Genomic DNA, 27844 nt, shown 5'->3' with positions numbered 1-27844 from the left:
AAGAATAAAGGTGAGAGAAATGCTCTGTGTGGCTGCCTCTGAAACAGGGGAGGGGAGAAGAGAGTGCTAAAGAAAGATTAAACCTAATAAAGCGACTAGATTGGGAAGGTTCCTGGATCCCATCGCAAAAATTTAGGCTCTTTCCTCCTATGCAGTACAAGTGATTTTTTTTTCAGCTGATAAGCAACAATATGAGGCATCTTTGTGCTCCAAGAAAAAATTTACAAAACCGTAAGAGACCCCCCCCTATTCTATTTAGTGTTCAATGCTAGACCCAAATTAAACCCCAATAAACAAGGCGAAACTAGGGGAAAGACCAGGAAAGCAGCATAGCATCCCAGATGACAAACGGTAGGAAACATAGCCAAGAGCGGGCTCAAAATGGAGGACAGGGCGGCAGAGAAAAGACTCCGCAAAAAACGCAGGGGTGGAGCGTGACGTAATTTGGAAGGTAGTCTAAACTCACACTCTTCGGTACTATTGGCTTAACGCTAACCTTTTTCGTTTTCCATTGGCTCCCGGCTCCGTCGATGTGTCAAAATAACCAATCGCCTAACCCCATGGGTAAAGTCCGCCCTCCCTTCCTGGGGGCGGGGCCAGAAGAGCACACCAGGCCCAGTGCGCTTGCGCTAGCGCGCTCTCCGCCGGTTAAAAGCGGATCCCTGCAGGAGGCGGCGTCGCAGCGTATGAATATTGATTACGCATCGCCGCGCCAAGCGCCCGCCCCTCTCGGCTGTCCGACGCTCGCGGCTCGCGCTCGGGCTCGCGATGGGGAAGAAGTCCCGGGCGGTACCCGGCCGAAGGCCCATCCTGCAGCTCTCTCCGCCAGGTCCCCGGAGCAGCACGCCGAGCAGGGACCCGGAGCCGGAACCCGACGCCGAACCGGACTCGACGGCGGCGGCGGCGCCCAGCCAGCCGGTCCCGGCAGCGGTGTCGACGACGACAACCGCGGTGACTGCCGCCGCGGCGGCCTCGGAGGATTCGCCCTCAGAAGGTAAAGCGTGCGCGAGGGCCCTGGCGCCGAGGTGGGGCCAGTCCGAAACTCGAGCTCGGGGGCTGCGGCCTAGGTCTGTCAGACTGGGCCTGCGAGGAACGAGAAGCCCGGGCGGGCGGCGTCCGCCTCCGAGGCCTGCTGCGCGGGGCCTGCGGGCCGGACGGCTGTGGGCCCGGAGGGCCGGAAGGGGCCGCGGAGCCGTGTGCGCTCGGCCGGAGCCGACTCAGAGGCGCCATCTCGGGTGCAGGGCTTGGCCCGGGCCGCCGAGTCTCCTTCCTCATCGTCTGCTCTCGGTTTTGAATAACTTCACGGGATAAATGGAGACGGTGCGTTTCCTTGTCCTAGGCTCAGTGACCGTGGAACCTGCCGTTTCCTACACGTCATGTGCTTTTCCTTTCGTTTTTGTTGAAATTGAGAGAGACGCTTTAGAAGTAACCATACTTCTGTTACGCCAGCTCAAGTGTAAGTTCCTCCTAGTTGGCAGGTTTCCGCAACATTCCTGGAGAGGTGGAGCTCGTGGCTTCCCAATCTCTTGTGTTTATCCCCAGAATGGTACTTGTATTAAGATGAACCAGACAGAATTACTTTAGGAGCCATATGCCGGAAAAGCCCCGACCTTTTCAGGTGCTAAAAAATATATATATAAATAATAATAATAAAGATCACTTTGGGGGAAAAAATGCTCTAGTTATGCTTATAGTAAAAGCCGTATGGTTAACCTGGAGACAATTTAACGTGTGCGTGAATGTGTTTTAACTTTGGATTATTTCAGATAATTTTTACGTATGGTGTTCACATTCTTAATGTTAACGCCACGAGGCAGAGTGAAGATTCTGGCTATGTTTGTTTCTCGCCTCTCAGTTATTTGGGTCAGTGATGGGTTATAGCCACTTTGTTTTGAAATTGATGAAATCTAGACTTGAGAGGTCAAGTCAGAGATTGTTTTGTCACCTGTGTGGTTTTTTTCTCTGATCGGTCATCTGGCTGTTTGCTTTTCGCTGTTTTAGATCCAGATGAACAGGAGGTGGTGGTGGAGGTTCCCAGAGTTGTTCAGAATCCTCCCAAACCAGTCATGACCACCAGGCCCACTGCTGTTAAAGCAACAGGTATAGTTGTGGTTTTTTTTTGGTTTTTCTTAATTCATTGTCTACAGTATCTTTCTTTAGGATCAAATTGTGTTTGTATATGGTGTTTTGATGAATGTTTCAGCAAATTTATACTCCCGTTAGATGGAAATTTAACATCTTTGTGAGGGCTTGTAGTTGTATGTATACACTTTAACCAGTGTAAAATTTGCTATTTTTGTCTCTCTGTACCCATATTAATTTCTACTACTTTTTCTACTAATGCTATTTTTAAAATTTATTTTATATTGAAGGATAATTGCTTTACAGAATTTTGCTGTTTTCTGTCAAACCTCAACATGAATCAGCCATTAGGTATACATATATCCCCTTCCTTTTGAACCTCCCTCCCACCCGCCTCCCCATCCTAATCCTCTAGGTTGATACAGAGCCCCTGTTTGAGTTTCCTGAGCCATACAGCAAATTTCCATTGGCTATCTATTGTACATATGGTAATGTAAGTTTCCTTGTTACTCTTGCCATACATCTCACCCTCTCTCCCCCACCATGTCCATAAGTCTATTCTGTATGTCTTTTTCTCCATTGTTGCCCTGTAAATAAATTCTTCAGTACCATTTTTCTAGATTCCGTATATATGTCTTAGAATACTGTGTTTATCTTTCTCTTTCTGACTCACTTCACTCTGTATAATAGGCTCTAGATTCATCCACCTCATTAGAACCCACTCAAACGCATTTCTTTTTATGGCTGAGTAACATTCCATTGTGTATATATACCACAGCTTCTTTATCCTACTAATGCTATTTGGTAACTTGTTTTCTGGCTTCCCCAGTATCTTGGCATTCTTTAGGGAATGCTGATGATGTCTTTTTGTCTTTTTCTTTAAGAAACTGCTCTGATTGGTACCTAGCAAATGTTTGCATAGCTGAAAATTGCTCTTACTGAATATTTTCTAAGCATGAAAGAATATTTGCAACAGTGGTTTTGTAGACAGACCACTGTGGTTCAAATCACCACTCTAGCATTCATATACTAAGACCTCACGACATCATTCATCTGTAAAACAGATCTTTCAGCCCTAAGTTGTTTTGATAATTACCTTGAATAACATACAAATTTCTAAACCACAAGTGCTGAAAATGTTTGTTTTCTCTACTCTATATATCTTGAGAGATTAAAGTGTGTTTTCATATTAAATATTCTATAATTGTAATAACTTTGATCTTCTGAATTTTAGGGACTTTTTGAACTATGTACCTGAAGTAACAGATGCTTGCTCCTCCCCATACCCCATTTACCACTTAAAACTGAATTAGAAACGGTAAACTGGAGAAGGGAATGGCAACCCACTCCAGTATTCTTGCCTGGAGAATTGTGTGGACGGAGGAGCCTGATGGCTGCGGTCCATTGGGTCACAAAGAGTCTGACACGACTGAGTGACTAACACACACATGGGAAAGTAAAACACGTGAAAGAAATTTCAGAACTAGGAAGTAGCACTATGTGTTCAAGAGTTGGAAGAGGTTTTATGTATTTAGTATGAAAAACTCTGAATTGAAGAGAAAAAGACTACATAGAGCCTTGAATAAACCTATTGCCTATAAGATCCGCTCTGAGCCTGGGTAATTAACCCTGCCGAGGAATTTTGTAATCCAAATTCCCCACAGCTCACCTGGCTGGAACCTTTTACCAAAGTATATAGAACTAAAGCCAGTGTTTATTATTGTCTCTAAACTAGAAAGGGTTTCTTTGTGAAAATATAAATTTCCTATACTCCGCTTTCCCCCAGAAACCCATCAGTGCTGAATTCTAAGGTGCAGATTTTTTCTGTACAGAAATGTCTTAGGTAGTTCTTGCCCTTACCTGTTGTTCAGGAAGTGTGGAAAATTGACTGGTATCTACACCACCCCTTCCCCAACCACCAAATGAGATATATTTAGAAACTGGAAAGGGGAAATACTGTCTAACAAATATCCATTTTAAAATATATTCCTAATCAGTTTAAAATAATATTTTGGGAATTGGTAGTGTAACAACTTAGCTATATACTAAAAAAAAATGAAGGCATGATTTATGTGACTAAAGTAATGAATGTGAACTTTTGTATATAAATGAAGCAATTTATGTTCACACCTAGGTGAATCTATGAATTTGTTTATGGAATTATAACAAAGAAAACTAGATTTTACCTCCTGATAAATCTTTTCAGTTTCCACAACACTGGAAAATTTAGTCCTGTTATTAAATGAAAAGTCAAGTTAGACTTAGATAGTTCATGTGCCTATTGTGATAAAATATATAAAGAGAGTATATATGCTGACTTAATTGTAACATTAGAGTAATAAACATCGGTCAACTAATAAACAGTTTCAGGTTTGTTTGTTTTTTTTTTTAAGGGAATTGCATTGCAGCATTACAGAGGCCATGCTTAATATTTTCAGTTTTAGCTGTGATTTTTGTTTTCTTTGTTTTGGTCGTAGCATCTTATGTTCTGTTTTAATTCATCACATGTTTGAGGGGGAAAAATTATTAAAGAGAGCTTTGTTTCCCACTTTGAAAAATCTCCTTGTTTCATTTACTAAACTAATCGGTTTACCTGTTTGAGATAGAGACCTAAATCAACAGATTCTAAAATCAGGATATATATTATGTGTTATTTTGACAGAGGGAGTAGTAGTTGAATAATTGAGCACATATTTTGAAAAGGATGTCAAATTGCTATGCAGGTTGATTTTATTAGTTCTAAGTGCATAATTATTTTGTACCTCTCTTGGTTAGCTGCAGATTTCTTGAGGTTCTGTAAGTAAACTAAATGGCTAAAAAATCATATTTTCTGTTGGATACTTCCTAGGACTTTGGCATTGTTAGAAATGTTGTTTTACCTTTTTGTTCCCAGGAGGTCTGTGCTTGCTTGGTGCATATGCTGACAGTGATGATGAAGAGAATGATATTTCAGAAAAACCAGCACAGTCTAAGGAAGCAAATGGAAACCAGTCAACCGATATTGATAGTACTTTGGCCAACTTCCTAGCGGTTAGAAGTGCTTTTGTATTTGGGTTTTTAGTTATTGAAGCCACTTTGGGATTTGCATTTCAAGTGGTTAGCCCACTTGTCAGTCTGTATCTCCCGCTCCACTTTTCTTCCTTAGTCCCTCCCCATTACTCTCAACTTCTCCTTTTGTGCTAGTTGTAAGGACAGAAATGGAGAAGAGGAGAGTTTTAACTTGAGAAGCAGAGACTCAAGCTTCTTAAGTCAAAACCCTGTACAGTGGAGGGTTGGTTGGTTTGTTTATTTTCATTATTGCTGTTTTTTGGGTTTCACCTCAGTTATGCTTGTTGTTTTCACCCTGCAGGAAATTGATGCAATAACAGCTCCTCAGCCTGTGGCTCCTGGAGCAGCTTCTGCTCCACCCCCGACTCCACCCCGGCCAGAGCCAAAGGAATCGGCGCCTGCCCTTTCTTCCACCACTCCTAATGGGACGGACTCAACCCAGACCGCAGGGTGGCAATATGATACTCAGTGTTCACTGGCAGGAGGTAAGCTTGAGTCTTTGAGTTTTAAATAAACCTAAAGTGTGGTTCTTAAAGTTGTTCTAGGCACTGAGGTTCCCAAAGGTGAAAGCCTATATACCTTAGCCCCAGACTTTAGAATTCTGGCTTTTTAAATACAGTACTTGGAAAATAACTAACTGCTCGGTTATATTTTTATCAGAAGATGATTGTTTGCCTTTTAACCAGTGGCAGATTATACTCAGTAAATAATAAAAGCCATTATTTTTAAAAGTCTTTTGGGGTTTGCAATATATCTTTCAACCATCAAACTGCTTTTTTAAACCATGTTTGCAAACAGCTCAGGAGGGAGGAGTTGCTCCCCCAGGGGACGTTGAACAGTGTCTGGAGAGGGTTTGATGGTCACAGCAGAGGGTGGGGGCGGGGGAGCGTTGCTGCATCCAGTGGGTAGCGGCCAGGATGCTGCTGAATACTGCTCAGGACTGTCTGCCCAGTGACAGAGCTAAGGTTGAAAAACCCTGGGTTAGATGGTTATGACTTGAGATACAAGGTCAGAATTGTGCATAAATATGTGCTGCTTGACATTTGTTTCATTTTCTTCTAGTTGGAATTGAGATGGGAGATTGGCAGGAGGTCTGGGATGAGAACACAGGATGCTATTATTATTGGAACACACAAACAAATGAAGTGACGTGGGAATTACCCCAGTATCTTGCCACTCAGGTACAAGGATTACAACATTACCAGCCTAGGTAAGAACAGACCTGAAAAAGAAGTTAACCTAGAAGGAAATCAGAGTCTTATCTTTTGCTCATATTCACCTTCTGTTGCTTTTGCTAAGTATATGTTTTTTTTAGTTGTGTAACAGGTGCTGAAGCTAGTTTTGTGGTAAATACCGACATGTATGCTAAGGAGAAAAATACTTCTGTTTCTAGTAGTAAAAGTGGACCAGTCATAGCCAAGCGAGAAGTTAAAAAGGTCAGTGTTACAACTTACCTCTTCTGCTTATTTTCAGATATAAAGAGCTTGAATGCTACTTTGTCACAGGTGTATTACCCGTCTGTTAATATTTTGCAACATAGATGTAAAACAGGATACATTTTGTTTCTTGAAATTTTACTTAATCTGTTTCTGTTTATTGTGTGGCATTTATAGCAGTTCCCCAGTTCAGTGGTTCTTCTGGAGCTTTAGGGTGCCGTAAAGGTCCCTTGGGTCATTGTGAAGGAAATGGGAGCAGCTAAGCAAGCAGGGACGGCTTTAGGGATTTGGTGATTCCACTTCAGGTTTTTTTTGTTGTTTTTTTTTTACTTCAATACAAAGATGAGCTACCTTAAAAATTACTGATAGTGAAATAAGCATTTTTTTAGCCTCATCAATAAGCAAAGTAAGTTGTACTCAACTGAGAGAGTGTTTGGGGGTGAATTTTAATTTCTCTTGAATTTTTAAATGGTGGGAGGTATATCAAAAAAAATGCTTTTATAAAATAATCTGTACAACTCTTAAGAGGGAGGTAGAGTAAATATCCCAGTGGAGGAAGTAGACACTTGAAATATAATCACACATTTCATTTTCGAAATATTTCACTTACCTCTCAGTCACCTTCACAGCATATTTATGAAGTTATCTCATCATACAGAAGAGGAAGGTGAAGGTTCATCCACTTATGTGTTGAACTGACAAAATTAGGATTTTATTTTAATCTGCTTCTGTTTTTTACTAGTCCTTTGACATACAGAGGAGAAAAGATATGTTTGCGTTCCACCCAGAACAATAATACTGCCTTTCTAAAGTAACATTATTTGCATTACACACATGTAAGAAAAATGGTGCGAACATGTACTAATCTGATGGGGATCAGTGGTTTTTATTCAGGTGAAATTTCTTTGAAAGTTAAGCAAGATTATTTAATTCTTTATAGGAAGTAAATGAAGGAATTCAGGCTCTCTCAAACAATGAGGAGGAGAAGAAAGGGGTGGCAGCGTCACTGCTTGCTCCTCTACTGCCTGAGGGAATAAAAGAGGAAGAAGAGAGATGGAGAAGAAAAGTAATTTGTAAAGAAGCAGAGCCAGTTTCAGAAGAGAAAGAAACAAGTACAACAGAAGAAGCAGCAGCAGTAAAGCCACAGGAAGTTCTGTTGGACAGTGTGGAAGACCCGACTCAGGAGGATCTCTGCAGTGTTGTTCAGTCAGGAGAAAGTGAAGAGGAAGAAGAACAAGATACCCTTGAGCTGGAGCTGGTTTTGGAAAGGAAAAAAGTAAGTTTTTGTTAAATATGTTTTCTTCCTTCAGGAGTGTCATACTCTGGGATCATTGTGCTTCATTTACGCCATTGGCGGGGCAGGGGGTCTGTTCTTCTTATCCTTTCATATAGATAGATGTTTAAGCCTATGTAATAAAAACCTGAACTCTGGAGTTGATCTACTGAAGCCCTGAGTGTGAAGCAGAGTCTCAATAGGTGTTGTAACAGTAATACAACTTCGAAGCTTCCCCCTTTTGAAAAATTTGAAGCTTTGGAGAGCAGCTGGGCTTCCTAGGTAGCCCAGTGGTAAAGAATCTGCCTGTCAGTTCAGGAGACTCAGGTTTGATCCCTGGGTTGGGAGGATCGCCTGAAGTAGGACGTGGCAACCCACTCCAGTATTCTTGCCTGGAAAATGCCATGGACAGAGGAGGAAAAGAATGTGGAGTTTAATGCTCAGTCCTGATGGAGAGATGTATTAAGAAATACTTCTTGTCCTCAAAGTACTTAAATTCCAAAAACACATGGCTGTCATTCTTGCTACTCACAAATAAGTGTTGGTAAACAGTTAATGACACTCTGTTTTCATGTTCATTGTAGGCAGAATTGCGAGCCTTGGAGGAAGGAGATGGTAGTGTGTCAGGGTCTAGTCCATGTTCTGATATCAGCCAGCCAGCATCTCAGGATGGAATGCGTAGACTTATGTCTAAAAGAGGAAAATGGAAGATGTTTGTTCGCGCAACCAGTCCAGAGTCTACCAGCCGGAGTTCTAGCAAAACTGGACGAGAGACTCCAGAAAATGGAGAAACTGGTAATTGGTGCTTTAATTAAACTTGAGAGTTGAGAGATTTAGAGGAGCAATCCTTCTTACCCCTTTTTTGTTCCCTCTGGGGCAAATAGACCGATATTGCGCTTCTACCCTTTTAGGGAAATATGGGGAAGGAAGCTCTACCCTTTCCTGCTCCACCTCTAATGGAGCAGTAGGAATTCGAGAGGCTGGAATCCAGTGGGTTGTGCAGTCACTGCTGATTGGAGATAACTTCTCCCTCAAAAACAAAAAAAATAAGATTGGGTTTCTCCTTCCCTTTTGTTTTAATCACTTGCTACAGTTATCTTGTAATCTGCATGAAGACCGTGGGTTCTCCTTATCTCTCTCTTTCCAGCTGGTAAGCAAAGTAGGCAGGGACCACCTCTAGGAATCCCAGCCTCATCTTCTCTCTGTACAAGTCGCTCGGTCTTTTTTTTTATTATTATTTTATTTTTTGACTGCTTCAGGTTTTTGTTGTGTCATGAGGGATCTTTCATTGTGGCGTGCGGGCTGTCTAGTTGCAGCCTGAGGGCTTGGTCGCTCTGGGGCATGTGAGATCCCAGTTGCCCGACCAGGGATCGAACCTGCACCCCCCAACATTGCAAGGCAGATTCTCAACCACTGGACCACTGGGATGTCCCCAAGTTGGCCAGTCTCTGGTTGGGTGTGTAGGTAGTTTGGTACTACCACGAGGATCCCAGTTATCTTCAGGGTGATAAAGGAGAGAACCTGCTGCATTCTTCCAATCTGTTACCAGAACGGACTAGTTTTAATCACCAAAATCTGAGTTGAGTGTACCAAGCAGAAGGTACTTTATAGGTTATGATTTTTTAATTATAAGTAAACAAAAACACAGGTAATGAATGCAAACATCCTTGTTTGAATTTTTCTTTCCAATGAACAATACAGAAGAATATAAAGTAGAATTCTAAGGGCCCCTCTCCCTCCTTTGTCGTTTCACTATTCTCATTCCCTACTCTGAGGTCCATTTTCTGTATTTTTTGTCTACATATGTTCTAGACTTTGTTTTGTTTTTTATGTGCGTTTGTGAAGTGGGCATATGTGAATTTTAACATAGACATTAACTGTATAGATAAAGTTGTTTTTCACTACTGCGTGTTACAGACGTCTTCATTTAACTCTTCCCTCACTGATCGTCATCTGTATCCTCGTTCCACGGTTAAAACTAATACTGCATTCATATTATCCCAAAATATTAGCCATTCAAATATCCATCTAAAGAATAGTGGATAAATTGTGATGTATTTTTGAAATTGAATACAGAATAGCAGTGAACAGTGAATGGTCCTTTGTTACATGCATCAACATGAATTATCACCAGAAACAATAAGGTTGAATTTTAAAAGCCACAGGAGAATGCATATGTTAGAATTCCATGTATGTAAATTGGAAAATAAGCAAAACTACTGTGTTTCAGGATTTAGCCATGATGAAAGTACAGGCGCTTATTAACATGACCAGGGTGTGTCTGGTGTGAGCATGATGGGAGAGGGGCACAGGGAGCTTCAAGGTGTTACTGATGGTCTTCTGTTAAGCTGGGTTGTAGTTACTGGAGTGCTCATGTTCTTTATACATAATACTCGTTACTTATGATACTTCACAATTAAAATCAAGCTTAGCAAACATCTTGGGACATCTGTCTTTATGCAGGTTTTAGTATCATAGAATAGACTGCTAGTGGTATATTGCTAGGTTAAGGGGTATGTGCATTTTAATTTGATAAATCCTGCCTAATTGCCCTCCAAAATAATCATATCTTATAGCTCTAGCAGTTCTTTGAAATTGTTAAATTCTTAAACCTGTCATTAAATGTAAGATGTCTGATATATAAATAAACTAGAAACTAGTCAATGGGAGAGTAGAAAGATTTAGACAATTTGAAAATGCAGAAGCGATGTTAATGAACAAATAAAAAGAAAAAGGCCATTGTATGATAAGGTTTAGTACTTAATACTAAATTTCAAACTTTTTATGAAAGCTGTTGAGAGTGGTGTTAAAGTCACATTTCTTCTTTAGATCAAAGATTAACCGAAGTTAAGAAAGAGTACTCAAATTTGTTCTTTTTCTTTTTATCTATGATCCTCATGAGAGTGATTTATACTGGATATATGGGTTAGTTTGATAAGCAGGTGTTAATCAAATATAACAAAGAGTTCGTATCTTTTATGAACTTTTAGTCCATTTAATTATGTGGTAAACCTGTTCTCTTATGGAGATTCCCACTACCAACAGATAGCACTAACCAGAGGAATAAGTAGGTCCAGTAAAGGTTGTCTACAGGTGTTAACCAAGAAGGGAGTTATTTGGTAGTTTAATATGCTGCTCTGATTATGAAAGCCTTTTTATCAAAACCCTCTTGATAAAGAATCCTCACATATTCCAGGTTTGATATCTAGCTTTCACAAGTAGTTGAAGCCATGAGTTTTTGGAAGAGATCAGGAAAGGAGCTTCCCTGGTGGTCCAGTGGTTAGGACTCTGCACTTCTGCTACAGGGGACCACAGGTTTGATCCTTGTTCAGGAAACTAACATCCCACAAGCCACTAGATGTGACCAAAAAAATAAAAGAAAAGATTAATAGATGGAGAAAGGAAAAGCAGAAACTTTTGGGTAATGTGATAAAACAAGTAAATCCTATATGTAGATACATTTTAAGAAATGTGATTGTAAAGTAGTGGTCTCCAGCTCTTGACACCAGGGACCATTTTGTGGAAGACAATTTTTCCTTGGACCCAGTTGGGGGTGGGGAGGGCAAGGGATGGTTTCGGGATGATTCAAACAAGTTATATTTATTGTGTACTTTATTTCTAATACTGTTAACATCAGCTCCACCTCATCATCAGGCATTAGACCCTCAAAGATAGGGGACCCCTGTTATAAAGGAATAATTTTTTTTTTGGCTTTATAAAGATAGTAGGTTGGTAAGTCATTAGAGCTTCCTTAACATGTAAGGAACACATAGGCAAAGTAGAGCACTAATAACCTTCAGATACCTCTGCTCTAGGGATAAGAAAGTATATTTGGGGCTCTATTAGTACTGGTCTGTTTTTTTGTTTTTTTTTTTTAATATTTTTTTGAAATATAGTTGATTTACAGTTTTGTGTCAACCTCTCCTATCCAGGAAAGTGACTCAGTTATATACATAGAGACATTCTTTTTTTTTTTTTCTTAATATTTTACGTTATGGTTTATTATGGGATATGGAGTATAATTCCCTGCACTGTATAGTAAGACCTTTTTATGGTCCTTTTGATTTAATTTCACATATTTTCTTTTGCAGCAGTTGGTGCTGAAAATTCAGAAAAAATGGATGAAAACTCAGACAAAGAGATGGAAGCAGAAGAATCTCCAGAAAAATTAAAAGTACAGACAGTACCTAAAGTAGAAGAAGAACAGGACTTGAAAGTATGTATATTACTTAATGCAGCTTGACAAATATTTTTTAATTGGCCAACCATCTTAAATAGGCCGACTACTTTTTTTTCTAGGAAGTAGTTAAACTTTTTCTTCTGGATAATAGTAAAAAAGTAATCTTTGCTATCTTTAAGTATAAATCATTTGGTTGAGTGAAAAAGTTATATTTAAGGCTGAAATAAGGAGACTGACTTGATGTAAGGAAATCTAAAAATAAATTCTAAATGCTCAACTATTTATAAGTAAGTCTCCATTGGAAAGCAGTAGCTTATCAAATATAGGCCTCTCTAGTTTGGAAGCATTAAAAGAAACTAAAGTCACAAATTTAAATAACAAATTTAACCTGCATGAACTATTGGGTTGGCCAAAAAGTTCATTCAGATTTTTCTAAAACAGCTTACGGAAAAACCAGAACGAACTTTGTGTCCAACCCAATACTTGGCCTTACACAAAAGGCATGCTTGGTTCCATTTTCATTTCTGTTCCTAATGTCATGAGAAGACTTGGACCAAGTAAGTATGTGGCTCTTTAAGTGTGCTTTTGGAAAAACCACTTTGCCTATTGTTTCAACTTTAAAAAGTCTATCCAGTCAGCAGCTAGTACAACTGTGCAGGTGGAATTGGGAGAATTCGTTTTGTTTAGTGTATGGCTGGTATAAGCAGTTAGTGATGGATGAGTGATGGTTTGGACAATATTGAGGAGTCATGTCATTTAGGATCTCTTTTCAAATTCCATATTATTTTAGAGTAGATATTGCATACAGTTTCTCTAGACCTTGCATCATTATTCATTCTTTCTTCACATAATTTTTAATGTGAATTATTTTACTATAAGTTAGGATTTTATCTTCTACATAACTAGTTGCAGTATATGAGAAAGGCCTTATAGGCAGATCCATTTTTCTAGTATCTGTAATGAAAAATGAAAGACTTTACTTAAAATATTCTGACTCTTAATTTTTCCTTTTTTTCTTTCCTGCATTGCAGTTTCAGATTGGAGAACTGGCAAATACCCTGACAAGTAAATTTGAGTTTTTAGGCATTAATAGACAGTCCATCTCCAACTTTCATGTGCTGCTTTTACAAACTGAGGTAATTAAGCCATTCTTTTTTTTTTTTTTTTTTTTAAGCCATTCTTAATATAAACAGTCAGTGTTTGAACGAAATGCTTTTTGTTTGAGAAATCTGTCTTATTTATGTTTCAATCCTAAATTTAAATTACTAATCTTGATATATATTTGAACAACCAACACAGGAAACAAAACTGTGTCGTGGCCAAAGCAAAACACAATCATGGAAATAAATAACTGAGAGTTTGTGTGTAAGGATGATACTTGACTCCTTTCAATAGGCGTATATTTTAATATTTTTTTTGTAAGAAACTAAAATTCTATTCATAGTGATGAGACCCCCCCTCCCCCATAATATTGAATGTACTTTTAAAGTATTCTAGCATTATAGACCTTTTTTTATTTGGCCTCTCCCTCAGGCCTGTGGGATCCTGGTTCCCCGTCTAGGGGTCAAACCCAGGCCCTCGGCAGTGTAAAGGAGGGGTCATACTGCTGAATTGTCAGGGAATTCCCAGAGACTTATTGAAAAAGAGGAGTTCTGAGTCCTATGAGTAACCTGTGTACTTTACAGTAGTAGCAGGGTAGGATTAGGTAAGGAATTCCTGTAGGAAGTTGACCGATTTCCCTAAGAACTAAACCTTTAATCTTGATTAATCGTATGTGCGTGCTCATTTGTGTTTGACTCTGTGACCCCAACGGGCTGTAGCCTGCCACAAGTCTTCTCTGTCCATGGGATTCTCCAGACAAGAACACTGCAGTGGGCTGCCAGTTCCCTCTCCAGGGGATCTTTCCAACCCAGGGATGAAACCTGGGTTTCTTAAATCTCCTGCGTTCCCCTGCAAAACTTTTTTTTATTTTTTTTAAACCACCAACACCACTGGGGAAGCCCAATTTATTTTTTATTGATTACATGACTTAATTGAATCAAGTATCTACCAAAAATGTAAAGTTACTGGGGAACCATCTTAATATAGTTCACAGGGAAAAACAAAACTGTACTGCTACTCACTTTCACAGATGTTGGAGCTTTGGCAGTATTGGGTTCCAGTCTCATTTTTCAGAACTCTACAGAGCAAACAAGACTTCTTAGGAAATTTAGGATGGGATTTCTCTTCCTCTTTGGTCTGTTCTGCCAGAGTATATAGTCATGGACCAGAAGACTTAAGTCCCTTTTCCTCTTCCTGTTGACATAAGAACAAGTCTCTAACGTAAGCTGCTCTTTGATTTTAGACTCGGATTGCGGACTGGCGGGAAGGGGCTCTCAATGGAAACTACCTTAAACGAAAACTTCAGGATGCCGCAGAACAGCTAAAACAATATGAAATAAACGCCACTCCTAAAGGCTGGTCCTGCCACTGGGACAGGTACGCACTCTTCTCCCCTTTTCACCTTTCACCTTTGACATCTCAGACTTGATTTGTGATCGCCACCGCCTGACGACCTAACAGCCTGTCTGGAGACTGAGGGCAGCGGCCTGAGCGGTGCCGGGCGGGCAGAGCACCGCGAGCACTCACAGAGTTTGGGCCAGCCACACGGCGGAGGAACCAGAAGCAGTGTTTAAAGTGTTCCATGTAACGGATTTTTTCCCAAGATTGGACCAAGCTGGTTTTTACTCCAGAGCGTTGTTGCACGGAGTAGGGCGGGCTTGGGGGTTAAGCGCATGCGAGAGCTCTGTGCGCTTTACAGGACCTCTGGAAGCAACTACTCCTGATTAACCTCGGTGAAGTTAAGGAAAGCTTCGTGGCTGAAGATGTGAATGAAGAACAAGATTACTATCTTCTGCCAGCAGGTCAGATGAAAACATTTCTTTTTATATTTGGCTTTTCTTGATTTTTTTTTTTCGTTATTTGAAATCTTTGCTCTTTTATTTTTCAGCTCCCAGATCCTCTCCCTCTCTTTAGCTTTCACTGTGTTTGATATCAAGAGTATGAAATGTGAATGCCACGGTTCAAGAGGGGAAGAGTCACCTTTCGCAAACTTCGTTGTTCTCTTCTGTGGAAGGGAACTTAGTGTTCTAGGAGATTGAGTCCCTTCACTAATGAAACTTGAAAACCCTGTTAAGCATTGGCAAAAAAAAAAAAACATATGAGAGGTGTTTTTCTAAGTCATCTGTTGGAGTAAGAGGGTTCAGGGCTGTATTCACAGAGCTGCTGGCAGTGCAAATAGCTTTGAATTATCCTTGGTTCTCCATCCTCAGTTGTCAAAGCTCTTTGTTGCCTTTGTGAATAGCAGTCCATTAAGAAGCGGTTCGTCCCTGTGAGAGCAGACTGCTGTCCTGGGACAGGACCAAATGGAAGTGTCTTTGTAGGAAAATGGGTCTTAAAACATGTGTTTTCTTTCTTGTAATTTAGGGATCATAGACGATATTTCTATGTAAACGAACAGTCGGGCGAGTCTCAGTGGGAGTTCCCAGATGGTGAGGAGGAAGAGGAAGAAAGCCAAGCCCAAGAAAGTAGAGACGAGACTCTTCCTAAGCAGAGCTTGAAAGACAAAACTGGCACTGATTCAAATTCTACAGAATCTTCTGAGAATTCCACAGGTGGGACAATTTACCTGGTATTAATTGGAGAGAGATGATTTGGGGTGGGGGGGTGGAGACTTGTATTAACATATAAAAGAAAATATAGTCATGAATTTCTAACTAAAAAATTTCAGGATTTATACTGAGAGAAACTAAAGTTAGTGTTAGTCAGAAATAACCATGTTATCTGCTAAAAAATAAAATTATGAGCCAGTGTATTGTGACTTGCATAACTATTCTGTCATGCCACAGACAGCTGTGAATTTCCAATAACAGAAATTCTAATTAATGGTAAGGAATTGGATAGTTAAGTTGTCAGTGTTTATGTGGAGTAATAAGAAATATGTTCTGCCTTTTTATAAAATATTTAGTCTGTTGATTTTGCAACTTCCATGTTTCTACTCCACTAGTCTCCTAGGAAGCATGTTTGTTACAAACCAAAATAATGTGAATAAGCACTGTGAAACTAGGACCATGCTTGTTTCAGAGAAGCACAATAATCGATGATTGCAAATCATCTGTTCTAGTATAAAATAATCGAGATGGCTCAGTCCAGTTAAAGTACTCTTAAAGAACTTCAATTTGGTTATACAGATTTTAAAAAGAAAGACTTTCATAGTTTCTCGGTTACTTTGAAAATCTAAGGAGCCATCACTTGATTTATACATTATGAGAGAAGATACTTTTTTTTTTCTCTAACTCCATCTTTTGTGGAATGACAAAAATAAGTAGGAAGTGAGGCATACATAGTCAAGACTGTGGTGAACAAACAACCTTTTGATCTGAAAAACTTACATATTTGTTTAAATGCTATATTAAGGTAAGAGTGTATGGAATGGTTTCTAAAGTCATAAACTTTCGGGAACTATATTTGATATTTTGTAATAATCTATGATGGAAAAGAATATTAAAAACATGTATAAAACTGAATAAGTCTTAAACCTTGAGGATAAAAAGAAATTTTTTGTAAGGTGGGGCGTAAAGAGCTGTGTTCTCATGTCCTCTGCCTATCAAAAATGATGTTTTTATAGTCTACTGGCTCCCCAGTCCCAGTAGAAAAGTTCTGATTATATGCCAGATGAAACTGGGCATGTACCAGTGGTTTTGTTAACTTCTTAAATAACCTAAGAATCCCGAGAATCCCTAGTCACTCAAAGTAAAAAGACATGTATGACAGCAGTGATAATTTTAGAACATAGAAAAAAAAAAGGCGGTATTCTACTTCATATTTCAGGGGAAAGAATACCCTGTTACAAGGTGTGCTGTTTCATGAAGAGATTTCCTTTAGATCCGTCATTCTTTGGGCAGCAATGATAGATACGCTGCTTTTTTTACTCTTTAGTAGTCAGTGAACTGAAGACATTGGATGGTGTTTCTGGTTTGGTGATTCTTTTCCTGACCACTGTTTAATGTCCCTTTGTATCTATTCCAAAGCTGAATATTCTGGAATTGCCAGTGCCAAGCGTTGTGTGCATACCTTAGCATTAGATACCTGTTTCTCCCTTTGTTGGTGACACACACAGCTGGCTACTGTCTGGTCAAGGAAGATGCCATTGGTAAACAGCTGATATTATTCTGTTGAATATATTCTCAGTCTCTTGATAAGGAACTACTAAAACCATACAAAAAACATGATATAAATCAAATCCAAGTCTTGTACTGAGGTCTTTGGAATTGGAGAGCAACGACAATCACTATTTTAGCCAATAAAGTTTATAATATATGCTTTCTGTCAACCCAACAATGGTTAAAATCATCTTTTAAAGTAGAAAAACTCCACTGAGGAGTAAGGAAGTTTCACAGTTCTGCACATTTTTAATCCTTGTTCATTGTTCCATGTTTCAATTTGACATTATATCTCTAAGATTAGCCAATTTCAGGGTATCCCAACATATTTGAGTGTTGGGCTTTTGTCAGGTTAAAGCAGGTTTCTGCTGCTTAACCAAAAAGTCTCCATGGACCTATTATTTGTATAATAGCTTCTTGATTTAAACTGATAAACTGCCCTCCTGCTTCAAAATACTAAGTAGTAATACTTTGAGGGGAGTATAGGAAAACAATAACGGAAGCCTGCCTGTATAAGAAAGAAAGCTTGTCTTTCTATTTATATAGAAGTGAAGATGCATAGAAAAACATATGTTCTTGGGGAATTAAAAATTTGTATCCCCACAGGATTCTGTCTTTTAGCTTAATACTTTAAAAGTTTAGTGAAGTGAAGTGTTAGTTGCTCGGTCTTGTCCAAATCTTTGCAATCCCATGGATTGTATCCCGCCAGGCTTCTCTGTCCATGGACTTCTCCAGGCAAGAATACTGGAGTGGGTTGCCATTCCCTTCTCCAGGGTACTTCCTGACCCAGTGATCGGACCTGGGTCTCCTGCATTGCAGGCGGATTCTTTACCATCTGAGCCATCAGGGAAGCCTAAAAACCATGTATATACCATATGAATCTCTCGGACTTCAGACTTCATGTTCTCGTAAATGGCGAAGTACACCAACTGGGTTAAATGTAGGAATGAAGAGAAGCATCATGTAATACGGCATCCATGGGTATTCAGACTAGCATTTCTTGGAACTTTCTATATTTAAGCTGAAGGAGATAATTATCAATGTTAAGACACAGTTTTTATGTTTTGAGTAAACTTAGGATTCAGACATTAACTGTGAAAGAGCTACTTGTGTGATCTAAATTTATCGAGTCTAGTGTGTTTCATATTTACGCAGAGTTCAGTTACTGCTGATTAACACTTTGTTGAAGGTTGTAAACCGCATTGTTAAACGTACTGTGTCTCCTTGATTTCTCTGCATAGCACTTCCACCATCATACAAGCATCGGTGCTGCAGTATGCTTCTAGATGAGACGCCTGCCAGCACATGAATCTGACCCATTTATTTACCTACCGCATATTGTGGTTGGTTTAGTAAAAGGACGTTTAATAAGCTATAATCCCCAGTGCTTATTACCTTAGTTCTGATGTAATCTTGATGTACTCTAATGTAGTAGACTGCTTGCCCATACTCAGACTGTCTAAACTTCGTGTAAAAATTTGTGTTAGATACGGCACAATGAACAGGTTAATGAGACATTTGAAGTCTTTTAGCTAGAAAACCGCAGTCTTGTTTTCTGGTGAATTTTTTCAGTCCCCTTTTCCTTGGTAGTAGCAGCTTCTCAATGATTAGAGAAGTCATGTGGGTCACCTTCAAGTCTTTTACATAGTGTATCTTCCATAGAAACTGAAGCTGTTCTAGAAGCCTAGTGGTTCACACTTGCTCTAGTTTTGCATTGTTGAGTGCCAGTGTGGTGTATTTTGTGCAAAGTAAGGTAAAAGGCCTTATCTTTGTTCTCAAGCCTTTTATGATAGAGTTCTTACTTAATCGACTGCTTTGCCCATGACATTTGACAGGTGACGGCCTCTGGACCTCTGCTCCGCGAGAGCAGTAGGGGAGTTCCCTGGTGGCCCAGTGTTTAGGGTACTGGGCTCTTAACGGCTGTGGCCTGGGTTCAGTTCTGGTGGAGAAACTGAGATCCCGCATGTAAGCCATACAGTGTTAGCAAAAAAAGTAACACTAGACAAGGGGGCAGACCCGGCCACAGAGAGATGGGTTCTTGGGCAAGTCATTTCCCTCCTGGGTTTCATTACCTTTAAAAGGAGAGGGTTAAACTAGATGATTTCTCATGTTTCTTCTACTCCTAAATTCTATGATTTTTAGGGAGAAAATCCCCTTCAGCATTCCTGGGATATATATCTAATAGTCCCAAATAATGTGAAACTTCCCTATTGACGATAAAGAGGGATGGGGAAGGCTACAAGTAAGTATATCTTCCTATTTTCTCTAATCTTTAAAGCTTTTCCCGGAAGAGAAGGGACAGTAATTAACTGACTTCTGCAGCTTTTGAGGAAAGCAAACCTTGCAGTTCCTCAACTCTAATTTCTTCAGCAGCAATTTCAAATTCTCTGTATCTTCAGACAGCTCTTTTCTGGGTTATATTTATTATTAATCATCATTTACCTTGAAGATTCATTCTAATTTCCCCTTTATCATCACTGAAATAAAACATTACCCTCCCGGGTTTGTTGCTGTGATTTAGCAAATGAGTAGTTCACACAAAGATGTGAAGGATTAATAGGGTTGACAGTATCACCTTGCCAGTGGATTTTTCTGAACTTAGTAACCCAGATTAATTGAAATGGATAGAATTTGTGTGAGTGTTTTGAATGGGTGCTTCTCTAGGTAATCCTAATCACTTACCTAGCTCACTAAAAAATAAAATATGTGGAATTAATATTGCAAATGCACATCATTCACTCACTTTTTCACTTAAAGAAGACCCCAGAATATTGCCTTCTCTAGTTGTGTATCTTTGAAATAAAAAAAACTTCTAGTTCAGATGATTTGAGTTTCTCCTTGAGTTAATGTGATGTGCTTCATTTACTCAGCCATAAATCTGGACCCAGAAAACAAGACTAGTGTAACACAGCTGGGGCAAGTGCTAACTGTAAATCTATGAATTTATCTTTCCTTGGAAGTCATTTTTGAAGTGAGTTTAATATTTCAGTGACATCAGTATAGAATAGATGTCTTGGGGACATGTGTCAGCAGTCAGTTCATGGGAGTTTTAGTCTGCTGTTTCCCTGATTCCTGTTTGTTTTCATAGGTTCTCTTTGTAAAGAGTCCTTTTCCGGCCAAGTATCTTCTTCATCACTCATGCCACTCACTCCGTTCTGGACTGTCCTTCAGTCAGATGTGCCTGTGCTGCAGCCTCCGTTACCTCTGGAGGTGCCGCCCCCTCCGCCTCCACCCCCCGAGTCCCCTCCTCCGCCCCCTCCGCCCCCTCCTCCGCCCGTGGAAGATGGTGAGATCCAGGAGGTGGAGATGGAAGACGAGGGGAGTGAGGAGCCGCCTGCTCCAGGAACGGAGGAGGACACTCCACTGAAGCCCGCGGCACAAACCACGGTTGTCACTAGCCAGGTGAGAACCGCTGCTTGGCACTCGGAAGAGTGTGGGGCACTGGGGTGTGATTGGTAAGGTTTCTTTTAGAAGAGGATACTTAACCAGGGCCTTCAGCCACTGACTAGAATCTCTTCATTTCAGAGTTCAGCCGATTCTACCATCTCTAGTTCTCCTTCCACTAAAGCGATAAAGAGAAAAGCTACAGAGATGAGCAGTGCAGTAGTCCAGCGATCAGCCACCATTGGCAGTTCTCCAGTCCTCTACAGCCAGTCAGCTGTAGCTACAGGTCAGCACTGTGGGTAAAGTGTGTTTTCATCAGTGTATTTTCTTTGTTTCCTGAACTAGATGTCATAAATTAAAGACTTCTCTTTGCAAAGACTGTTCATATGCCGTTTCTTTCAGTTACTGAAAACCACTATTAACAGTCTACATGCGTCCTTCCGGATTCTTCTCTGTGCATTTACATAACAGTGATTTCGGTGTTAAGTCCCTTAATGCTAAAACATTCAGAAATTCATATTTTGCCACCAGAAAATGTGACTGTTTTTTTTTTAGGTTTGGTTTTTCTAAAGGGGGAAGGTACATTAGAATCGCTTTGTAGATAATCTAACTCCCACTTTCCTTTTCCTTCTTTTCTTGTTTTTGGCTTTGTCACAATGTCCTTCTTATAGTTGTTTCATTTTATATTTTCTGTGTTAGGTCAACAAGCGGCAGGGGTTGGACACCAAGCAATAGCAGTTAGCCATCCGGCAACAGGAATGGGCCATCAGGCCAGAGGAATGAACCTGCAGTCGAATTACCTCGGCCTGGCGTCGGCTCCTGCACTTATGGGCTATGCTGAATGTTCTGTGCCCATGGCAGTGACCGCGCCCACACTGCAGCCGGTCCAGGCCCGAGCTGCTGTGCCCACCACTGCCATTATTGAACCTCCTCCTCCTCCTCCTCCTCCTCCACCACCACCACCACCACCACCACCAGCTCCCAAAATGCCACCACCCGAGAAGACGAAAAAAGGAAAGAAAGATAAGGTAGAGTACATAGCTCTTTAAATTTGTATTTAAAAATTTTGTTCTATTGAGGTGATATTTAAAGGTTACATTCAGTAGCATTTAGTATATTCACACTGTGGTGCAACCACCCCGCCTCGCTGGTTATGTAACATTTTCATTACTCCAAAGGAGAGCACCTGCGCCCATTACGCAGCCACACCTCAGTACCCCTTCCCTGGCCTCGGGCCTACCAGTCAGCTTTCCATCTCCCACCAGGTTACCCACGCTGCAGTGGTGCATGTCAGGCTTCCTTCACTTAGCACAATGTTTTCTGGGTTCATCCATGTTGTAGCTTCATCAATACTTCGTTCTTTTTATGGCTGAATAACCTTCTGTTGTGTGTATGTACCACAGTTTGCTTCTCCATCCATCCATTGATGGACATTTGGGTTGTTTCATACCTCTCTGCTGTTTTTTTTTCTCTCTGCTGTTTTGAGCAGTATCTATAAATATGTATATGAGTACATACATGTTGAGTACTTGTTCCCGTTTCTTTTGGGGGGGGGGTGTGTATTTAGAAGTGAAATTGCGGGAGCATATGGTAGTTCTGATAACTGTTGGAGGAACCATTTTCCTGCAGTGAATGAGCCATTTTCCATTACCACCAGCAGTGTTGAGGGGCACTAATATCTCCAAGGGCTCACCAGCACTAGTTACTTGCCATTTTCTGAAGGTTACCATACCAGTCGTGGCAGGTATGAGTGGTATCTCATTGTGGTTTTGATTTCTGTTTCTCGAGTGAGTGAGTGAGTATGTTCAGCATCTTTCATTTGCATCCTTCATCAATGCGCCCACCGTGAAGGTAACAAGATTTTTTCAGGCCTTTTCTAGGCATGTATGTTCCCTGGACGTGGACTCGTATGTGGTTGGTTTTTTTTTTTCCCCTCCTTTCCTCTTGTATATTTACTTTTAATTTCCCTAAGGATTTCACACTTATTCTATGAGCTTTTTATGTTCTGTTGTATTCCTGTTCACAGAAGCATTTGCCCCCAACTGTCCAGATGACATCTGTCCCGCTGTGGTTTTCACAGGCCGCAACTGCCGCTACCTTTCATGGCTTCTAACCCGAGATCCAACATATACCACCATTCCTAGCTGACGTTGAAGTCAGACAACACTGAACCAGTCCCGAAGGCAACCACAGTCTGGAACATTTCAGACACCCCACTCATTTCCTTCCATCTGGAGTGAGGGAACTGAGCCTTGGGCCATTTTCGTTCCAGCCACGCTGGGGAGGGTGTGAAATGAGGGCACGCAAACCTGCCCCAGAATCTCCTGCTGCTCTTGGTGCAGGTTTTTCTCGATTGGCTGTTCTCTTAGTTGCTGCAGAGCTTTGACTGGTTTCTAGAGTTCCCACAAAACCATCTTAGTCCGTTTCTTATTTGTTTATATATTTCCATGGGATCAGCAAGAGCTTGGAGCTTCATAGTCTGCCAGCTTTCTGACATCACCCTCACGGACTCTTTGAATTCCCTAAATCACCTAAAGAAACTTTCTCATCAGCTTTTCCCTTCCCAGTGCTGCTGCTCCATTGTCTCAGCTGTCATCTTTTGCTCCAGGGGTCAGTGGGGCAAATTCTTTGCTTTACATGGTTCAAGGGACCTTCTTGAAGAAGTTTGAGTTACACACAAAATAGAGTATTTCTGGATTGACCCACTTGTCCAAGCTGGTACCACGGTTCCAGAAATTATCTGGAAATGAAGTGTTCTGAAAACTCAACAGTGCCAGGATAGCATCTTGAATGGATTGCTGTCCAGCTCACTGTGCCCCATGCACCTCTCCTGAGCCAGCGTACTGTCGACCACCTACATGCCTTGTCTGTGTTTACCGGTCCCCCTACTGTTCATTTTTACAGAATCAAGGTTAGAGTGTTCAGGGCTCAGGAATCATTTCTCTTATGAAGCCTTCCTTGCCGCTCTTCCTTCAGTCTTCCAAGAGAGAGAATCATCTCCACCTCCATTCGTTCAAGTAATTTTTTAGACAATCATACTCTTACTACGGTCATATAAATAATAGTTTTTTAAAAAATACATTTACTTGTTTTTTGGCTGCGCTGGGTCTCAGTTGTGGCACATGAGATCTGCACTGTGGTGTGTGAGATCAGTAGTTGGGGCACGCGGGCCCAGTTGCTCCACAGCACGTGGGATCAAACCTGCATCCCCTGCGTTGCACAGCGGATTCCCAGCCACTAGGCCATCAGGGAAGTCCCTAAATAATAGTTTCGAAAATCTAGTATTCTACATTAACATGTCGTTTTTATGGACTTATTTGAAAGCAATGTTTCATCTCTTTGGTGTTACAGGCCATTTTTTAAAATGCACGATATGTGCTTATTTGAAATACCTGATTCCAAGAATATCTGAGACCTATATATTTTTTCAATCTTTTTGCTCAGGTTTTGTATGCAGTTTACTAGAAAAGAATTCTAGCCATTTAATCTTTTCCTCTGACTGCAAGGTTCCCCTATTTAAAATGTGTTCAAACAGCCAGTGCAACTCTGGATCCATGGTTTTGAATGTGACAAACAATGCCTAACTTCTAAAGCATAGCTTACTTTCCCATGACAGATAGGAATCAAATACACTTTGAATTTACAAAATCGTATGGAAGTCAAAATGAAACCGCCATGACTCTACCTAGATCTATGTTGTTTCTAATCATATTTGCAGAAATGTGGTGAGAGGTTGTACTGCAGTGAGCCCTCTATTCATAGTGACCATTACGACAACAATTCTTATTACTTTTTACTCGGTTGGTTGCATTCTGACCCAGAATAGGTTGTGTTTGGAGCTTACTGGAAGGGTGTGAATGCAGTGGGTCAGATTGGACCACAGGTGAAATAACAGAATGGAATGTGGGAAGGTGTGTGGAGCAGAAGGCTTAAGCATTTACCATGGGCATTTCCCCGAATGTTAAAAACCTGTTATTGATAGTCAGAATAGGGTACTGAGCCAGGGAGGCAAGTCTTTTAAAAGACTGAGAAGATAAGCTTGTTTTCTCAACTCTTTTGGGTGGTTAATCACGCATGTGTTTGTTTTAACTGTAGGCTTGGAAAACAGTTTGGGCCACTATACGTAGACCTCCTAAGAGCACGGCACTCCTTCATACCTGCCACTTGAGGGCCTGCTTGTATTTAGAGGGTCACTTGGCCAGGATCTTCCCTGGTGGCCAAGTCTTCAAAAACACAGGGGTGAAAATTAGTTTTTATCAGTGTCTAATATAATATTTCTCTAAATTCAGTGAACTAATCACAAATATTAGAAGGTTTATTTTGAATACATACTATCTGTCAAGCATTCTAAGAACTTCATATTCAGTAACTAACAAAATCTCTGCTTTTGTAGAGCTTTTCTGGTGGGCTTGGAGAGGGTAGGGGGCAACTGGGTTGCAGAAACAGATAAGCAAATATATGTTTAACGTTTAAAAATGCAATGAAGAAAAAAGTGTCAGAGGACTGAAAGTGAGTGGGCTTTGGGAGGCGGTACTGTTTCATATAGTGTGGTCAGAGAAGGCATCTTTGCTAGAGCGCCATTGATCAGAACTCTGAAGGTAGTGATAGAGCAAGCCATATTGTATATATAGCAAATATCACAAGGTTTTTTCCCTTAACTGTGAGATTCTGTGTTTAATATAGGCAGTTTAGAAACTGAAGGTAAGCTAATAGAAAATTGAATTGTAAGTAGTATCTTCTCTTAGAACTGATCTTATAATTAATGTTTTAATATTCCTCTTTGTTTTTTTTCATATTTAGTAGATGTGTTTGACTCTGTTGGCTCTTTCCAGAAAAGTTATCATTTGTTTCTCAGCACTGTGTTTCAATTGATACGAACACTACATCCATTTAAACTCATAAAAGGGTACATTGTAATTCTGAGAAGATAAGGGCAAGAGTTTTGAATTCCATAGAATAAGGCTAAAGGAAATTTTTCTGACCTGATTTCGTAAAATACCCCATTTACAGACAGAGGGGACACATGTATGCCTATGGCCGATTCATGTTGTCATATGGCAAAAACCATCACAATGTTCAGTTCAGTTCAATTCAGTCGCTCAGTCGTGTCCGACTCTTTGCGACCCCATGAATCACAGCACGCCAGGCCTCACTGTCCATCACCAGCTCCCAGAGTTCACCCAAACTCATGTCCATCGAGTCAGTGATGCCATCCAGCCATCTCATCCTCTGTCGTCCCCTTCTCCTCCTGCCCCCAATCCCTCCCAGCTTCAGAGTCTTTTCCAATGAGTCAACTCTTCACATGAGGTGGCCAAAGTACTGGAGTTTCAGCTTTAGCATCATTCCTTCCAAACAACACCCAGGACTGATCTCCTATAGAATGTTGTAATTAGCCTCCAACTAAAATAGTTTTTTTTTCTTCTTCTTTTTTAAAAGAAAAAATATCCCATTTACAGTTTTTAGGTTTTTAACCAAGCTTGGTAGAAGTTTTTGGCAAAAATTTAGAATGGTACTTGTGTTTGGTTGATTTTGAAGTTCACTTACTCCTTAAAACTAAGGAAGAGATCTTGATCTCATGTGAAGAACTCGTTCTCTTGTTTTATGTATTATTTTCTTTCTGACCTTTAACCTTTGTTACAGGCAAAGAAAAGTAAAACCAAAATGCCATCTCTGGTAAAGAAGTGGCAGAGTATCCAGCGTGAGTTAGATGAAGAGGAAAACTCTAGTTCCAGCGAAGAGGACCGAGAATCGACCGCACAGAAGCGCATTGAAGAGTGGAAGCAGCAGCAGCTGGTCAGGTAAAGAGGAGGGCTCTCAGACGGGCAGGCTGTGCTGCTTGCAGCTGTGCTTGTAGAACTGTTGTATTCTTCAAGTGTTTGTTTTTATTTTATTTTGTTTCTTTACGGCTGTGCTGGGTCTCACAGCTGCGTGAGCTTTTCTCTAGTTGCAGAGTGCAGGGGCTGCCCTCTGGTTGCAATGTACAGGCAGCTCCTCGCAGTGGCTTCTCTCGTTGCAGAGCATGGGCTCCAGGGCACATGGGTCTCAGCAGCTGCAGCTCCCGGGTTCTAGAGCACAGCTCTAGTTGTGGTGCACAGACCTAGTTGCTCTGCAGCATGTGGGATCTTCCCAGATCAGGGTTTTGAACACATATCATCTACATTGGCAGGCGAATTCTTTATCACTGAGCAATCACGGAAGCCCCCATGTTCTTAAAGTCATAGCCCTGATTTCTTTACAAACTTAGCCCAAGCAGTTTTAAATTCATAGAAATGTTTTTTTCCTATAAAAATTACAGTCTAGCTTTTTTCAAAGACATCAGAGTTGTAATCAGTTCAGTTCAGTCGCTCAGTCGTGTCTGACTCTTTGCGACCCCATGAATTGCAGCACGCCAGGCCTCTCTGTCCATCACCAACTCCTGGAGTTCACTCACACTCATGTCCATCAAGTCAGTGATGCCATCCAACCATCTCATCCTCTGTCGTCTGCTTCTCCTGCCCCCAATCCCTCCCAGCTTCAGAGTCTTTTCCAATGAGTCAACTCTTCACATGAGGTGACCAAAGTATTGGAGTTTCAGCTTTAGCATCATTCCTTCCAAAGAACACCCAGGACCGATCTCCTTCAGAATGGACTGGTTGGATCTCCTTGCAGTCCAAGGGACTCTCAAGAGTCTTCTCCAACACCACAGTTCAAAAGCATCAATTCTTCGGCACTCAGCTTTCTTCACAGTCCAACTCTCACATCCATACATGACCACTGGAAAAACCATAGTCTTGACTAGACAGACCTTTGTTGGCAAAGTAATGTCTCTGCTTTTCAATATGCTATCTAGGTTGGTCATAACTTTCCTTCCAAGGAGTAAGCATCTTTTAATTTCATGGCTGCAGTTACCATCTGCAGTGATTTTGGAGCCCCCCAAAAATAAAGTCTGACACTGTTTCCACTGTTTCCCCATCTATTTCCCATGAAGTGATGGGACCAGATGCCATGATCTTCGTTTTCTGAATGTTGAGCTTTAAGCCAACTTTTTCACTTTCCTCTTTAACTTTCATCAAGAGGCTTTTTAGTTCCTCTTCACTTTCTGCCATAAGGGTGGTGTCATCTGCATATCTGAGGTTATTGATGTTTCTCCCAGCAATCTTGATTCGAGCTTGTGCTTCTTCCAGCCCAGTGTTTCTTATGATGTACTCTGCATAGAAGTTAAATAAGCAGGGTGACAATTTGCAGCCTTGACATACTCCTT

General features: G+C 40.7%; 1 protein-coding gene across 13 annotated transcripts in view; it reads left to right on the top strand.

Annotated features, from left to right (window-relative positions):
- The first annotated feature begins 722 nt into the window (after window positions 1-722).
- The window catches only part of FNBP4 (formin binding protein 4), a 30497-nt gene continuing 3375 nt past the window's right edge, over window positions 723-27844 (top strand). Inside the window, exons 1-18 of one of the 13 annotated variants that reach the window (XR_015142386.1) lie at window positions 723-994; window positions 1340-1456; window positions 2002-2100; window positions 4976-5112; window positions 5432-5615; window positions 6193-6340; window positions 6446-6566; window positions 7507-7842; window positions 8424-8634; window positions 11931-12055; window positions 13051-13155; window positions 14364-14497; window positions 14820-14922; window positions 15485-15672; window positions 20309-20622; window positions 20746-20890; window positions 21304-21632; window positions 26245-26402. Coding sequence is in view for 3 of the 13 variants with exons in the window: in XM_086341656.1 (XP_086197782.1) it covers window positions 769-994; window positions 1340-1456; window positions 2002-2100; window positions 4976-5112; window positions 5432-5615; window positions 6193-6340; window positions 6446-6566; window positions 7507-7842; window positions 8424-8634; window positions 11931-12055; window positions 13051-13155; window positions 14364-14497; window positions 15485-15672; window positions 20309-20622; window positions 20746-20890; window positions 21304-21632; window positions 26245-26402 (3077 nt within the window). In the remaining 10 variants the exon portion in view is untranslated. Of the gene's footprint in view, window positions 995-1339; window positions 1457-2001; window positions 2101-4975; window positions 5113-5431; window positions 5616-6192; window positions 6341-6445; window positions 6567-7506; window positions 7843-8423; window positions 8635-11930; window positions 12056-13050; window positions 13156-14363; window positions 14498-14819; window positions 15673-19362; window positions 19463-20308; window positions 20623-20745; window positions 20904-21303; window positions 21633-26244; window positions 26403-27844 lie in introns of those variants that run through there. The other 12 variants (XR_015142387.1, XR_015142385.1, XR_015142390.1 and 9 more) reach the window with 12 other exon arrangements.

Source organism: Bos grunniens, chromosome 15, assembly GCF_055505025.1.
Source record: "Bos grunniens cultivar Pamir isolate PY7600 chromosome 15, Bosgru_T2T1.0, whole genome shotgun sequence".
NCBI classification, from domain to species: Eukaryota; Metazoa; Chordata; class Mammalia; order Artiodactyla; family Bovidae; genus Bos; species Bos grunniens.
This window is presented reverse-complemented; position numbering and strand designations above follow the sequence as displayed.